Source organism: Dipteris shenzhenensis, chromosome 9 (assembly GCF_047967505.1).
Source record: "Dipteris shenzhenensis isolate YYH24624 ecotype China chromosome 9, Dip_SZ_1.0, whole genome shotgun sequence".
NCBI lineage: Eukaryota > Viridiplantae > Streptophyta > Polypodiopsida > Gleicheniales > Dipteridaceae > Dipteris > Dipteris shenzhenensis.
Genome location: NC_141604.1, coordinates 38,333,371 through 38,349,766, shown reverse-complemented (window position 1 = coordinate 38,349,766; position 16,396 = coordinate 38,333,371). Strand labels below are relative to the sequence as shown.

Below are 16,396 nucleotides of genomic sequence, written 5' to 3'. Positions count from 1 at the left end.
AGTACATTTTATTGACGATATTCTTGTGTTCAACAAAAGTATTGCTGAGCATCACGAACACTTAAGAATAGTGTTCAATACTTTGAGGAAAGCCAGTCTTTATGTAAATAAAAAGAAAACCGTACTGTGTATGGTAAGACTTGAATATTTAGGATTCATTATTACTCTTGAGGGGGTAGAAATGGATCCAAAGAAAGTGGCTGCGATACTGACTTGGCCAATCCCTTAGAATTTAACCGCTTTGCGATCATTCTTGGGATTTGTCCAATTTTATTGAAGGGATACCAAAGGATATTCCGAAATAGTATCGCCATTGACTAGTCTGACCTCAGATAAAGTACCTTTTATATGGGGACAGAATTAACAGGAGAGTTTTAACACCATAAAACAAGATGTGCTCTCGGGACCGGTGTTAAAAATAGTTGATTCCTAGAAACCGTTTTTCCTTGAAACCGATGCAAGTGGCACTGCGGTAGTTCTCCTCCAAGAGGAAAGGCTAGTAGCCTTTGAAAGCAAGAAGCTTTCTCCCTCTCAACAAAATTGGCCAAGTCATGAATTAGAGTTGTATGCTGTTGTCCATGCTCTGAAAACATGGAGACATTATTTATATGGGTGAGAGTTTTATGTTGATGTTGATCATGATACTCTGAAAGATTTTTGTAAACAACTTGACTTGAGAGGCCGCCAAGCTAGGTGGGCAGAACTCATGTAGGAGTTAAACTTGACAATTCGGTACCGAAGCCCAAATCCATAGTGTCAGACAGGGATGTCAAATTTACTAGTCATTTTTAGACTGCGGTGTTTGAGACACTAAGGACTGAGTTGGGAATGAGTAGTGGGGATCATCCAAAAACGGATGGTTAGACGGAAAGAATCAATTAAATTTTAGAGGATATGCTTAGAGCATATGTGTCATTGAGGCAACATACATGGGACAAGTAGTTGCCACTGTTAGAATTTGCCTACAATGATAGAAAACATTCCTCTCAGGGTTTAGTCCGTTTGAGTTGAACTATGGTTATAGACCAGCAAATCCAACTACAGTTGGAGTACCTCAGAAAGTGCCTAGTGCGGCGAACTTTGTAGTTCAGATGCGGGAGATGCTAGCACTTGCGAGAGCTAACATCTGCCAAGCTATGGATAGAGCTAAGGCGTATGCGGATGAAAACAGATCCGTTAGAGAATTTAAGGAAGGAGAAAAAGTTTTTCTCAGAGTTCCTTCGCACTCTAAGTCTTTGACTGCAGGAGAGTGTGCTAAGTTATCACCCCGATATTGTGGGCCGTGGTTAATTCTAAAAAGAATAGGCAAGGTGGCCTATGAATTAGAATTACCACAGGGTTGTAAGGTGGACCCAGTGTTTCATGTTTCTCGTTTAAAGAAATTTTTGCATACAGGTGACTCATTAATCGAGGGTGTTGTTTTGTTTCAGGAGATAGAGGATAATGCAGGATGCAAACCAACAAGAATCATGGACTGAGGAACAATGCAAGTATGCAATCGGAAGATACCCACGGTGTTGGTTGCATGGAATGGTTTACCTCTATCAGAAGCTACTTGGAAATCCGTATATCAGTTACGGACACTGATGCCTGAAGAGGGAAGGAATGTTACGCTGAAGTTGAGGCAACATGACCTCGGAAGGGTCAGTCGACATTTTCCTTTAAAGGATCAATGTTTGTATTATATTTGTTTAAGCTTTACGTAAATGATAAAAAAGGAATCAAGGTCAAGGTCTTTGGTGAGGGTGACATGGCACAAGACTAGGTGGATCTAAGGCTAAGGGGTCTAAATGCATTAAATGTGCCAAGGGGCAAATGATTTCAATGATATCCCAAGAGAGGGGTAAATGATGCATTTAGGAGGTAACCTAGAATGAAGACGTGTGACATACTAGATCCATCTAGGAAATTGGGGCTCGGTGGAACTTTGCAAGCAGGAGCTTTCACGTAATTTTGGGATTCTGAGTTTTGCAACCACCGAGGTTGGCTTGGAGGATTAATCTGTGTCTGCACCGTGATTGATCGTAGACAAGGTATATTGGAACAGCTTATACGTTAGTGGAGCGTAGGAGCGTATTAGATGATCCACATCAAGGGTGCCACCTCGGCTTGGATGGTCCCCTTTGAGTAGAGCCAGGATGGGCTGATGAACCCCATCGTATGAGCTCTGGTCAACCTATGCATCGTATGCGGTCTTCGTGTCTCTGGTGCCACTGCTCCGCGTCGTCTCTTCCCACTGATCCATGCTATCGTCATGTCAGCTACTATCTCCTCCCCCTCTACTCCACTATGTCTTGAGGCTAGCACGAATGCATAGTATTCTATGACATGTTGCTTTGCTTGAACAATCATTGTCTCCTGAAGCACTGCCACCTCCTACTATCTGATATGCCCCAATAGGGTCTCTTGTGTCACCACACCTCCATTAGATAGAGACCAAGACAGACCTGGTTATGAATGTGGATCAGCCCAGAGAGTGGCCCAAAACCTGTTCCTCTTGAAAGAGAGTGGTACTATCCTTAGATCTCACAGTAGACTAGGCAATTAAATAGGAAATGCTTCTCTGTTTCCACCTTCACCAGTGTGCATAATTGCAGATCCACTGCTCTCTAGGCATGCTATGGCTCTCCCTGCCTCGATCCTTAGTTGAAGGAATGAGACACGCATCTGTCCAATAGCAATCCTCAATGCCTGTGTCAACCGTCTATCCTCCTCATACTGGGGTCTAATAATCACTGGATCCTCTGATACCCTCAAGAAGTGGTCATTGTAGAAGAGGATCTTAGTGGGGAACTTTTCCCTCCTCTCCCAAGTCTGTGATGTATAGATCTAGAGTAGATCTAGCTGAATGATATGGTTGATCTCATCTTGAGGGACAAGGGGTATCCAAATTGTACTGGAAGGGGGGTAGGTGGTCTGTCTAAATACTTTGTCTGGCAAACCATCTAGATATGTGTGCATAGCAGGCCGTGCGAACCCCTCTCTTGGTTAGTTGTCTTGATGAATCTAGTGCCAACCTTGGTAGTCTTCAACTCGGCAAAGTTCAAACCCTGAGATGATATGTCATTGTTTCGAAGATGGCATCAACTGGAGGAGTGTTGTCATGGTGAACTATACCTTTATGATCTGATGAGAGGAATTGAGGGCTTACTTCAAACTATCCTAGACCATAGAATCACCTGTAGCCTCTTGAATCCCCACGGATCGGTCTCTGATAGGTTACTCCCTCCAGAAGGGTGCTGCATACATGGTTGTCGGCCTCACAAGTGTATCAAATAGCCATCCCTTCCTTGAAGGGTCCTGGAAGATGTGCTGGAAAGCACTCTTGTTCTAGCAGAGCTAGAGCTCCTTGCCTTCATGTAAGTTGTGCCCTGGTTGCATGAGTTATTGTGAAACCTGGCCCGTGACTACATACGTGTATGATTGCACGATCTCCACCGATTCCCCATGGTAAGTGAAGCTATGTTGATGAAGTATTGTCTGTGAGGTGTTGAAACTCATAATCTTGGTCTTGCTAAGGTTGACTGCCATGTCTCTTTCTCTGCAAAACATCTTTAGGGCCTCTCGGTGTCTCAGTAGACTAGTCGTTGAAGAGGTATGAGAACTATGGCATTTGCATATGATAGTATCTGTATTATCAAATCAGCAAGCAAGGATCCCTCACCTCCTAGGCGATCAATGAAAGTCGTGATCTCATCAACGTAGAGTCCGAAAGAGTGTTATTGAGAGGGGGCATCCGTGCTTCACTCCAACCGTGCTCCTATTCCAATGTGACAGTCCTCCAGGGGCTCCCTCTGATTGACTTTACATAAGCTCATCACCTCCCAGACCATAACCTCCTTGAATCTGCATCTCCTAGAGTCTCCTAATCATGCAGGCTCATGGGATTATGTCAAAGGCCTTTCGAAATTCTACAAAGCAAGAGTAGACTACTTGGGATCTCGATCTTGAGTCTTGACTCTTCGATGACGGCCCATAGAGTGAAGATATGGTAAAGAGTGAAATGCTGCCTCTAGAATCTTGCCTGTCTCCAAGCCCCATGTCCTTGTGTCTTTGCGTAGTCTCTCTATAGTATTGATCCATAAATCTAGGCCAATGTGTGATGAATCATGAGAGTGAGGTAGTTACCATTGAAGATGCGAAACGAAGAGAGAGAGTGAGAGTGCAGGTACAGGACGAGTCGAAGAGAAGTCACGTCAAACTTAGATTGATAGATAAGGTTCCTAAACACAAGCACAAAGTACTTGTATCTAGGCCTAGGACTAAGTGTCCTAGGTGTCACATAGGACTAAGTGTCCTATGTGGCATAGAAGGCACTAACACTATAAGTGCCTACACTTATGCCTACAAGGCACATACCATGGCCTATAGGGCATCACTAGAACCACCAAAAGATGGCCTACAAACCGCCTTCCATGGGATGGGCTGAAGTACTCTGGAAACGTCTTAGAATACTTGGTAGTTTCTGGTCATGGTGGCACATGTTCATCCAAAAGGATATAGCCACCTATAAATGTACAAGGAATGTCAGATCATGTAACAAAGGGAACCAAGTGTAAAGCCTGTCGGAAGACTTCGAACTTGGAACGAGGAAGTGCCTTTGTAAACATATCTGCGATGTTGTCCTCTGTGGAAAGATAGGACAACTCTATGTCTCCTGCTGACAACCGCTCCCGAACATAATGATAGTGAACTTCAATATGCTTGGTACGCGCATGAAACACTGGGTTACGCGCAATGGCCAAAGCACTCTGGCTGTCAGTGTAGACAATAGTGGAGGATGTGTGGCAAATACCAAGATCTGTAAGTAACTGTCAAAGCCAAACACACTCTACTGTAGCAGTGAAGGCTGCCCTGTACTCAGCCTCACAACTAGACGTGGCAACTGTCGGTTGCTTCTTGCTGAGCCAAGAAATACCTGAATTGCCAAGCAAAAAACAATTGCCAGTATGTGACACTCTGGTGTCGGAACATCCTGCCCAGTCACTATCCGTGTAAGCATGCATGGTAAGTGAACCCTGATCACCATAGAAGAGGGCTAAATCCTGAGTGCCTCTGAGATATCTGAAGACTCTCTTCACTGCCTGCCAATGCTGTGAACTGGGCATGTGCATGAATCTGCTGAGCTGAGATACTACATACTCTGCAAGTCAGGTCTGGTGTGACATAAATAAATAAGGCATCCAACAGCCTGCTGATAAAGAGTGATATCACATGGTGGGCTCCCATCATGAGCTGAGAATTTGAAGCCAGGGTCCACTGGAGTAGAGATTGGCTTGCAATCCTCAAACTGAAAACGATCAAGGAGCTGTCCAATGTACAAGATGAAGCTGGGAGAGCAAATTGCAACTAAAAAAGGATGCTCAAAACAGGTCAAGAGCTCTCTAATGAGCAATGGAGGCTCGGGGCTGAGGAGAGCTGGAGGGCTAGAGCAAAACCTACTCTGATACCACTGAAGATGCGAAACGAAGAGAGAGAGTGAGAGTGCAGGTACAGGACGAGTCGAAGAGAAGTCATGTCAAACTTAGATTGATAGATAAGGTTCCTAAACACAAGTACAAAGTACTTGTATCTAGGCCTAGGACGAAGTGTCCTAGGTGTCACATAGGACACTTACACTATAAGTGCCTACACTTATGCCTACAAGGCACATACCATGGCCTATAGGGCATCACTAGAACCACCAAAAGATGGCCTGCAACCATGTCCATGGGTTCCTCTGCTTTGTGTATCGACATGGTGGTAGTGGTACTCCAAGTAGGGGGGAAAGCGTGGATACATCATGGTTGAATATTTGCACTAAGATCGAGACAGCCCCTCACAGTCCTGGGCTCTCTCCGGTTGTAGAGCCGACATAACGCAGCTCTCACATTCTGTGCAACGAATAAGATGGATTTGGTGGGCCTGGACAGAGAGGACAAGTCAGGTGGGGCATGCATTAGGATATCATACAGCGATGTCACGTAAGTGTGCCAGACATCTAAATCTGTCATGGGGATAGGTAGCTTCCCCTAAGAGAGAAGCCCCCACGTAATAGTGGGGTCCCCTCCTCAAAAGTATCAGATCACCTCATCCATCCTATGCAAGAGGAAAGCCTTCTTTTTCGGTGTCAAGCGATGTGATATACAAACCCTTTAGGGTTGGGGTTGTGTCTCAAGCATTCTGAGCCACCCTAGAGCGTGCTCACGTATGAGGTGAGACCTGATCTCTCGGCACTCATCATCAAACCATAGGTTCTCGGGCATCTTCCCTGTAGGATAGTGTGTTGTGGATCGAGTCGTGGGGAAGGATCTAGCGGCCGCATCTTGAACCATTGATACAAGAGTGTCCAAGGTCTAGCATCATCTCTAGGAAGGTTGGTAGCTCATGGGGCAGTTGGCTCACATAAAGTGCATGGCATGATCAAAGTTTATCTGGCACGGGTGGGGGCAGGAGGGTCCCATCGTGTGGCTGGCATTGGCAGTTGAGATGTTGATTGCCAGATAGGTGTGGTTAGCGCTGCCAAGTGGGGGGAGAGGGAAAGTAAAGTCATGTACCCGTGACACGAAGGATGAGGAACCCATCAAGTAGTTCACTATACTTGTCCCTCCTCCATGTGGAAAGCATGTGAGCCCTCTGGATAGCAGCCATCTTTGGAGACCGTTATATATGATCAAGTCATGTACTACATCTCCAATAAGTGTCATCCATATCTTGTCACCTGTGTGCATCCTCAGAGTGTCTCACTATCCCAAGCTCAATTGAGTCCATCTTTGGTACTTTGAGGGGATTTGATCCAAAACCAAGTAGACCCACCTGTGTGCTCGCCGTATGTGCATTGAAATGACCTAGTAGAGGATCTCCCCTTACCTAGAAAACTCCGTGATATCACCATCATGAGGGGGACAATGGGGGATGTTGGTGCTTGGAGTGCTCGAGTTCGATGGCGGGTGTGTCACTAAAGGAAGTGGTGGTTTGCTTGGATGGGACCGGACTTGGTGTAGTAGGAGCCACTGGATGAAAGGCCAGGAAGTGACATCGACACCGCAACGTCTAGAGGGCTATGACATGGGAGCTACTGAGCATCTTCATCAACAAATTGGGATCAGGCCAAATGTGTCAGTGAGAGGGAGTGTTGGAACTGGTGTGGTCACCTCCCCATCTATAAGCCCCCATATGAGACTGTCATGTGGGCAGCAATACACACAAAAAAAGGAATGCACATGGGGCTCCCACATGGGCAGCACATGGGCTGCCATGTGGGCAGCACAACAGAGGTTATACCTGGCAGTTTGGAGCCACCATGGTGGACAACAGGGGTATTGATGTGCCACGTGTCTGGCCAGAGGTTGTTGGCTGGAGCATGATTGCACAGGGATTACAGCCTGGAGCAGGGCGCCTACATGGCAGATGATGTCAACAGATGTGCAAAATCTGTACGGATTTGTACGGAGGGGCTGCAGGGATTGGAGAACTATACGGACCTAGAGCAGGCCTTCAGGAGCTGGAACCAAGCCTGGCAGATGGCGGGACTGGCAGAGGAAGGAGGTACCTGTTTGGAGAACAGTTTGGGGCTGAAAGAACCCTAGATCAGGTCGGGGGATGGGCGGGACTGCCTGGGCCAGTGGCAGGGTGCCACATGGCCAGGCAGGGCCAGCCATACCTCAGCAAATGTGCCCTCACCTGGGTGGTTTTACAAACGAGTGAGTCGGCTAGTAGGGGGTTGTTTGGTCGAGCATTTTGCCTCTACTGGGTCAGTCTATTTTGGGGGCTTCCAGCCCTATAAAAGGGGCCCCTTGGGGCCTCATTCAACTTCCACCAGAGCAGCACTCCAGGCAGCAGACTGGAGCAGCAGACCAGCATCTTTGGGCCTACATCTAGGAGTACAAAGAAGGGCTGGAGAGCTGCAGACAGAGCTTGAAAGGGGGCTGCACACCTAGGCTGGCAGTCAGGGCATTAAGGTGCGGGGATCAGGCACGGTGACTAAGTCTACAGAAGCTCGACGAGGAGCATGCGGGCTCAAGGATCTAGAAGTGTCATGGAGGTAGTAGGACAACACCTTTTGGGGTAAGGATAGAGGACTACAATTTGATTGGGCTCTAGACTTCTTCTGTATTGTGTCCTATCGGTATTTTGGTTGGTTCTATATCTTTTGTGGAGCGTTGTCTACTTACTGGCCTGCACACACACGCATGTTTGTTGAGTACAAACAAGTAAAGTTAAAACACCTCTGTGTGAATTCCTGGGATGCTCTATTAGTCCTCCGCTGCGGGATACCCTCTGTTTGGTTCATTTCTAACACTGCTCTCCTTCCGCATCACAGATATATGGCCAGATGTGACATGAAAAGAGCTACCACGCCTCCAGAGTCTTATATTCCACCATCTCTTATCATTTCCCTCTTGTGAGCCGACTCCTAGGTGTATCCTATCCCTGTGGGTAGCCCTCTTTCTGGGCTCTCATATATCTCAGTATAGAATACTACATCTCTGTCAATGTAGATCTCTGAGGAACCCCTTGGATCAGACCAAAGGGTGCCATTGCAGTTCCACACCGCCATACACAATTGACTCTGCCCCTGTCCCATAGGCCCGACACCATAATGTGTCCCCCTTTCCCTTTCTGCCCTTTCTGCTCTCTCTCGAATAATCACTTTCCCATCCTTGTAGGCAGCCCGCTTTCTCTCGTCTTGCTGCCATCACACCTGCCATCCCCTCCCACTGGTGCTGTTGTTGCAAGAGTGTGAGATCATCATTCAAATATGTCCTAGTAGCCTTCAATGTTGCCTTCATACTCATGAGGGTGGATCTATTCATTGCTGTCCAGAATCCCACTACCAATGGCCTGGTTGGTGCATCAGCCTTGCCCACTCTCCAAGCTATCTCACAAGTAAGGTTGACACCCATCTTGGTGAACAATGCTTCGGCATTTGCTAGAGGGGTGTTGCCTACTGTTAGTCCTCTAACGAGGACATTCAAGGCCTTGCTGTTCAGTCTCTTATTTGTAGTACTTCCCCCAACCAGTGTCCATCCTTCTATGTATACATTGCCACCATCTGTGATCTGCCGGGATATCAACCCCTAAGTATTTGAAGGTGCTGACATACTCAATGATCTGTCCATCAAAGGTGATCTCAGGGGGATGTTCTGGCTGATTGGTACAGACTGCCATCATCTTTGTTTTTCCGACATTTACTTGCAGCCCGCTTTTCCTACAAAAAGTCTTAAGCACTTGTAAAAGTTTGTGCATAGATTCTGGATTGTATGCAAAAAGAACGACATCATCTGCGTATAACAACAATAGCATTGTCCAAAGCCCCAATTGCGGTCCTTGCAACCCTTTCTCTACTGCAAATTCATTGATGAGTTCCTCCAGTTGGTCAATGCATATTCTCAACAAGGTAGGCAATAGAGGGCAGCCTTGCTTCACTCCCATATTGCTCTCAAATACATCAGACATACCTTGTGTTTGTTTGAGTCGGCATAATACCTTTTCATAGATGCGAGAGATGCCTACCCTTAAGGCCAAAGGGACTCCTATTTCTTGCATTCTCTTCCATAATCCTCCTCTTGGAACTGTGTCAAATGCTTTCTTGAAATCCACAAAACAACAAAATAGAGTGTGTCCTCTCTGTCTGCATTCATCCATGAGGACCCTTAATGTAATAAGGTGGTCGGCTGTCCTGTGCTCCTTGCGAAAGCCTGCCTGTCCAGTGGCTTTTTTCTGTGCCTCTTCTGCCCATGAGCTGATTTTCATTTCAAGCACTGTACAAAAGAGCTTGGCCAATGTAGAGCTGACCATTATAGTTCTGTAATTTGTGACTGAATTTTTGTCTCCACCTTTGTGTAAAGGTTGGACCCAATTTTCTTTCCATCCCTGAGGGAAACCATGGTGTAGAGCATGTGTTAGGATGTGTGAGAGCCATGTTCTTGCTCGGTCTCCTGTCCACTTCACAAATTCCGCCTCTTCATGTGATCTGATGCTTTGCCATTAGCCATCTTCTTTAGTCCAACTTCAATGTCTTCAAAGGTGAAAGGACTAGTGCATGTGACCGATAGATCCTCCTTCCCCATTTCAGTAGCGAGTGCATGATTGTACAACTTGGTAAGATAATTAAGCATGGTTGCATCTGATATATCCCCTATGACCTGTTTCCGTCTGCCTTCCACTTGTTTCCAGCCCTTTCTTGGATTTTTGATGAAAGTGACCAAATCAGATTTCTCTCTTTCCAAAATATATTTTCTTTTCTTTTTCCTTGTGAGGGCATTGTATGTCTTCTCCAGTTGTTTATGCCTATCTGCATCCAGTATGTATTTCAGCTCTTGGCGTAGTTGTTTGCATTCCTCGTCATACCATTTCTTGTGTGGTAGGCCTTTGACCTGTTTCTTTTTTCTTGTAGTTGCTGCTCCAAATGTTTGCGTGGCTGAGGCAAGTATTGCTTCCTGCAAGGCTGTCCATGTGGGGTTGGTTATTGCTCTCAGCTTTGCATCCAAAGTGTCTGCATAAACTTGGTGTTTGTCTGGGTCTACTTTAAAACCTCCTGCATGTGCTGAAAATTTCTGCTCCCTATGTTCAAGGTGTATGTCAAGATCCATCCATTCCAGATATTTCATCCCTATGTTAAAGCTTTTGATAATGGGTGTAGTATCCACATGTACCAAGGCATAATGTGGAGAGAGAGAGAGAGAGAGAGAGAGAGAGAGAGATACATACATATGTGTATGCGCGGTCATGAAGCATAAAGCTTTTCCCTCTCCTTTCAGATATTCTACAACATGGCAAGGCCTGGTCAGAAGTATCTTGTATTAAAAGATTTCCTATATTTTCTACCAGAGGAGCAGACAGCAAGGGCTTTCTCTCTGTTCGAAACTACAGAATCTGGAGAGATAACCAAGAAATCGCTTGCAAAGTGGGTTGTAGGTGTCTACAAGGAACGCAGAGCTCTTGCATTAACAATGAATGACAACAGAACTGTTGTTGCAAAGCTACACAAAGTTCTAAATGCTGTAAGATAACTCAGCATTTTGAAAAGAGGGATTCTAATCTAAAATTCGTCTCATCCACATCTTTCTTTGTGTGTAATAATATTCCTGAATGCAATACCAAATATAAATGCACCGTACAGTAAGTAGCAGGCATCATAAGGAACAATCCTTGCTCTCAGAAGTATCTTGATTGTCTACATGCAATGCACTGTTTGATTTATCTGCCAGAGAAAAATGTTTCTCATTTACATAATCTGTTTTGACCTACAGGTGTTGACCATAGCTCTTATCATAGTTTTCTTTCTCATTTTTGGAGTGGAAACTTCAAAGCTTCTTGTATTCTTTTCATCAGTATTCCTGCCCTCTGTGTTTATATTTGGCAATGCTGCAAGGACTACTTTTGAGTCTCTTATCTTTCTATTTGTTACACACCCGTTTGATGTGGGAGACAGGGTTGTGGTAGATGGACAAAATATGCTGGTAGAGGTTAGTGCTCATACCAATGAGTACTTTTGTGTAGAAACTAAAAATACACAAATCTTAAGTGATTGTATACTTCGACAATGATCTGCTTGCTGTGGTGATAATTATAGTGTCAAAATGCATGAGTGGCAGATGGTTGCAAATGTTAAACTCTTTCACTAATCAACATGCTGAACTTCATTTGGTGGTTTTTCGGCAGGAGATGAATGTCCTCAATACCATTCTTCTTGGGTAAGATCTTCTTGGTGTATTTTGTATGAAGGATCATATCAAATTTTGCAATACATTCCCCCCCTCCAATAAAAACAAATAGATTATCAGTGTTCATAATATATAGAGCAGCACTTGCTCAATAAGTGCATTGTCAACTTTGAACTGTTCTCAAGAAAGGTGGAAATTTCCGAAAAGGGCAAATCTTTGCAGAACAACTAAAAATCTGGCAGTTTCAACATTGGTAACCAAACATAAACTCCTCTCAAATTCCCAGTGGAATGAAAAGTTTCATCCAATAAAAGTAGACAGAGAGCACAAGATAGAGGGGGAATGGAGTTTCTCACCTCTAATAGTGGGAATTTGCCATGTAAATGGATGAGACAAATTCGCCTTAGTTGCTGTCTTCGCTTGTTGTTTTGACTGTACCCAACTCATGTCTATTGCATCATCCCCTTTCCCGTGGGAGGGGATATTGCTACTACATATGATATCTTTCATGAGGTTGAGAAAAGGGGAGAGTATTTCAAACTAACAAGCCCTAGAACAAGATGACAAGCTAGGTATAGAACCAATTACATGTTGTCTACTAGATGCACATACAACTATGGTGTAATCCATGATCACAATTCAGACAGAGAAGAATATGTTGAGAATGTAAGTTGCACTATGCTCGTGTAAGGACCTATGTAAACAAAGAATGGTAAAAAGGCATGTCCTAAATTGCTAAGGGTATGTGTGAAGTGCCTAATAGGGCTCACTTAGGGGTATATTTATATTCTCTCGATCTTGCATGTGCTCTACTCTTCTTTCTCCTCTCCCACGCTTCCCGTCCTCTTTAGTGATGGAGGAAATTCCTCTCCCCTCATGATATCGTACTCGAGAAGAAGTGTTTACCTCAAGCTACCCTCCGCCCCCCCCCTTCCCCTCATTGTGGGTTGTCCTTGTTGTTTTGGCAGGCGCGCTATAGCTCAAAGCCCCCATTCATATCCTTTTTGAAGTCCCTTTGCATTTGTGAAGCTGAAGGGGTTAACAGCCTCCCAAGCTCCAAATCCAAGGCTTTTAAGCCTTAGTTAACTTTACTGGCCAAGAGCCACGCTGTTAGGCATGGCAACGTAGTTGTCAAATGATAAAAGATCATGGAGGCAGCTTATTGTCAAGGGTAGAGCACCCTAGACGGATGGTAGACAAGACACCGCCCAAGATGGGTTCGCTGCTTGTGGCACCTGAGAGAAGTGTGTTGTACTCAAAGTCTCCGGGACTCCCACCAAGAGTCACACCTAGGTCACATCATGGTCACCTCAGCAACATGCCAAGTTGTTAGACCTTGGTCATACCTAGTCGCATCGTGTTCACATATGCTCACATCTTGGTCACTCTGGAACAAACATGGACATGACTTGACATGGACATGACTTGGACATGACTTGACATGGACATGACTTGACATGACTTGACATGACTTGGACATGACTTGACTTGGACATGACTTGGGTATGACGGAAGCAATACATGACTGAAGAGTGCCAAACCTCAACCTCGACCCACCATGGTCAAAGTTGATCAGAGGGAAGTACTGGCGCAATGGTACACGGGATACACTTGTTGGTAAACATGGGAAGCAGTCCAGCTGGCGTAATGGTGCACATGGGAAGCAGTCCAGCAGAGTGCACAGGTGCACAGGCGGTACTCGTTGGTGCACAGGGGAAGCAGTCCAACAGTTAAGAGGTATAGGTGGTGCACCAACCCTCACAACCAACTAGTGTCAGGAGCGCATGGAATAGACAGGAGAACACATGGAGCACGGGATTCACTGACCCAAAACAAGATGAGTGTTGCGGAAGCCATCAAGGGCAGAGCGGCCCACAAACGGTGGAATGGCTAAGGATGCAAGAAGACATCCAATAGGAAGAAGGAAAGGAGATTGGCAGCGGGGGGTGTGGAGCAGAGAAGGAGAAGGTGAAGAGGGGGAAAGGGGGAAGGACATTCTGGCAGGGGCGGGAGGCGTGAGTGAAGGAGTGAGAGGCTAGAGTCAAGAGCTCGCCTCGTGTGTATCTCCTCCGAGTGTATCAGTCATCTTGCTTTCTAATGAATTATGCTACTCCCCATCTCTGCTCGCTACTTTAAAATCTCTTTCCGTTGTGTTCTCCTCCCCTCCTCTCCCTACACCTGGTACAATGGACCTGTGTCATGTGGTTGAAGCTCTTTTCCGTTCATGTCGAGGGTTGGCTTTTATGATGTTGTTCCGCTTTGGTCTTCTTCTTGCTCACATCACTTTAGCACTTGTACCGCTTGCACATAGTTGACACCATCGACTAGCACTCGCCTACGTACCATCAGTGACACCTATGGCATGTCTTACTCGCTTCTCGCACCAGTGGCCCTAGGCCTCCGGTAATACTTCTAGAAGTGTTAGGACCCCCCCCTCCCCTTAGACAGTTGATGGCGATTACGGTGGGACGCCTAGGTCACCCCTGTTCACTCCTATGTCACCTCCCCATGTTGACCTCTCTTGTCACCCATGTTCACTCCTAGTTCACCCCTAGTTCACCTATGCTCCCTCCTATGTCACCCGTCCCATGTTCACCTTTGTGTCACCCCATATTCACTTCTCTGTCATCCCTGTTCACACCTATGTCACCCCTTGTTCATACTAAGTTCACCCACCCTTGGTTATTCCTTGTCCAACCTTGTCCACCATGGGACCCTTCTAGAATAGTCATCCTTCCATCTCTCAAGTGGTAGAATATTCAAATTATCCACTCAAATATTACCACTTGTCCACACCGCTTTTTCTCCCACCTCCCACCTCCCACCAGGGCTATATTTAGCTGCCAAATTCAGCGTAGGTCCTTCATCTCACCTCCCAATTCCCACCTCCCACCAGGGCTATATTTAGCCGCCAAATTCAGCGTAGATCCTTCATCTCACCTCCCAATCCCCACCAGTGCTATATTTAGCACTTGGGTAAACTCAGCGTAGATCCTTGGGATCAGGTCATCCATCGCATCTTACTACCCACTCATGCTATTTTTGGCTTACCTTCCTAAATTTGGCTCTCTTTGGTTGCGTCTTCGTGGCTGTCCCCCTCCAATGAAACCATACGCAGCAAGCAAATCGTCCCTCTTGCTGGCATGACTTCTCCTCAGCTCCCTCCCCTCCATCAGCGAATTCTCCTGCAGCAGGCCCTCCATCAACGATAGCAGCCCCCCCCCCCCCCCCCCCTCCATCAGGGAATTCTCCTGCAGCAGCCCCTCCATCAACGATAGCAGCCCCCCCTCCATCAACGAATTCCCCTGCAGCAGCTCCCTCCATCAACGTTAGCAGCCTCCCCTACATCAGCGAATTCTCCTGCAGCAGCTCCCTCCATCAGCAATAGCAGCCCCTCTTGCTTGCACACATCTCACCCGGCAACCCCGCTCCACCATCTTGCCTTGGAACGTATCTTCTCCTCCTGGCAGCCCTTTCCTTGGATTGCAACTCCATCTCAGCAGCCCCTCTTGCTTGCACGCAGCTCTCCCTGCTCCACCATCTTGCCTTGGATCGCATCTCCACCTCCTAGCAGCCCCTCTTCCAGTGAATTGTGCCAGCTTCCTGCTCCATGCCCACCTCCACACCCTGCGCCATCTCCACTCTCTGCGCCACCTTGGGCCATCTCCAACCCACTACGCCACCTCTCTTCTTCCACTTTGTGCCACCTCTCCATTGTGTTCCATCTTTTCAAGCTCCATCTCTCTCCTCTTGCGTTCTCCTTGACTCCATCTCCTTGCAGTCACCCTGGTTGCTAATCCCCTTCTCAGCAGACCTCGTCATCATCTCCCCTCCTCACTATCACCTTGCCAGCTTTCCTTCTTGGACCTCGTCATTGGCTCCCCTCCTTGTTATCACCTGGCCAACTTTTTTCTTGCCTCGTCATCAGCTCCCCTTCCTTTCCTGCTTCCTTTCTAGCCTCGTCATCAGCTCACCTCCTGCTTCAGCTCCCCTTCCTATCATCATCTCACTTCTACTTCATCATCAGCTCCCCTTCCTTTCTTGCTTCCTTTCTAGCCTTGTCATCAGCTCACCTTCCGGCTTCAGCTCCCCTTCCTGTCATCATCTCACTTCTACTTCGTCATCAGCTCCCCTTCCTTTCCTGCTTCCTTTCTAGCCTCGTCATCAGCTCACCTTCCTGCTTCAGCTCCCCTTCCTCTCATCATCTCACTTCTACTTCGTCATCACCTCCCCTTCCTTTCCTGCTTCCTTTCTAGCCTCGTCATCAGCTCACCTTCCTACTTCAGCCCCCCCTTCTTGTCATCATCTCACTTCTACTTCGTCATCAGCTCCCCTTCCTTTCCTGCTTCCTTTCTAGCCTCGCCTCGTCATCAGCTCACCTTCCTGCTTCAGCTCCCCTTCTTGTCATCATCTCACGGTGCCAGCTTCATCTCCCTACGAATCTTTGCATGCAACATCTTCTTTCCTTGTTGCATGTTTCCATTCAAGGGTATACTAAAATATGATTTCAAAAAGGTTTTGGAAGGTGGAAGCAGAGAAGCAGTGATCACTCGCTACTTCTTCACTCGCTTCTATTCAGCACCCGGGCATTACTACATCACGAAAGGTATCCGTCTTGCTCTCAATGCTCTTTTCACCATCACTCAGTATGATTTTGCATCCCTCTTCTATTCAACATTCCGGGCCACTATTCGAAATCGCACACGTAGAGGCACACACACATGTACTTGTGGACCTCACCTCACCTA

At 46.5% G+C, this 16,396-nt stretch overlaps 1 protein-coding gene across 1 annotated transcript in view; it reads left to right on the top strand.

Annotated features, from left to right (window-relative positions):
• Positions 1-16,396, top strand: part of LOC147898605 (mechanosensitive ion channel protein 10-like) — a 153,966-nt gene that overhangs the window by 60,063 nt on the left and 77,507 nt on the right. The window contains exons 5-7 of the mRNA XM_087379203.1: positions 10,743-10,985; positions 11,235-11,450; positions 11,647-11,678. Of these exons, the coding sequence (XP_087235329.1) occupies positions 10,743-10,985; positions 11,235-11,450; positions 11,647-11,678 (491 nt within the window). The remainder of the gene's footprint in view (positions 1-10,742; positions 10,986-11,234; positions 11,451-11,646; positions 11,679-16,396) is intronic.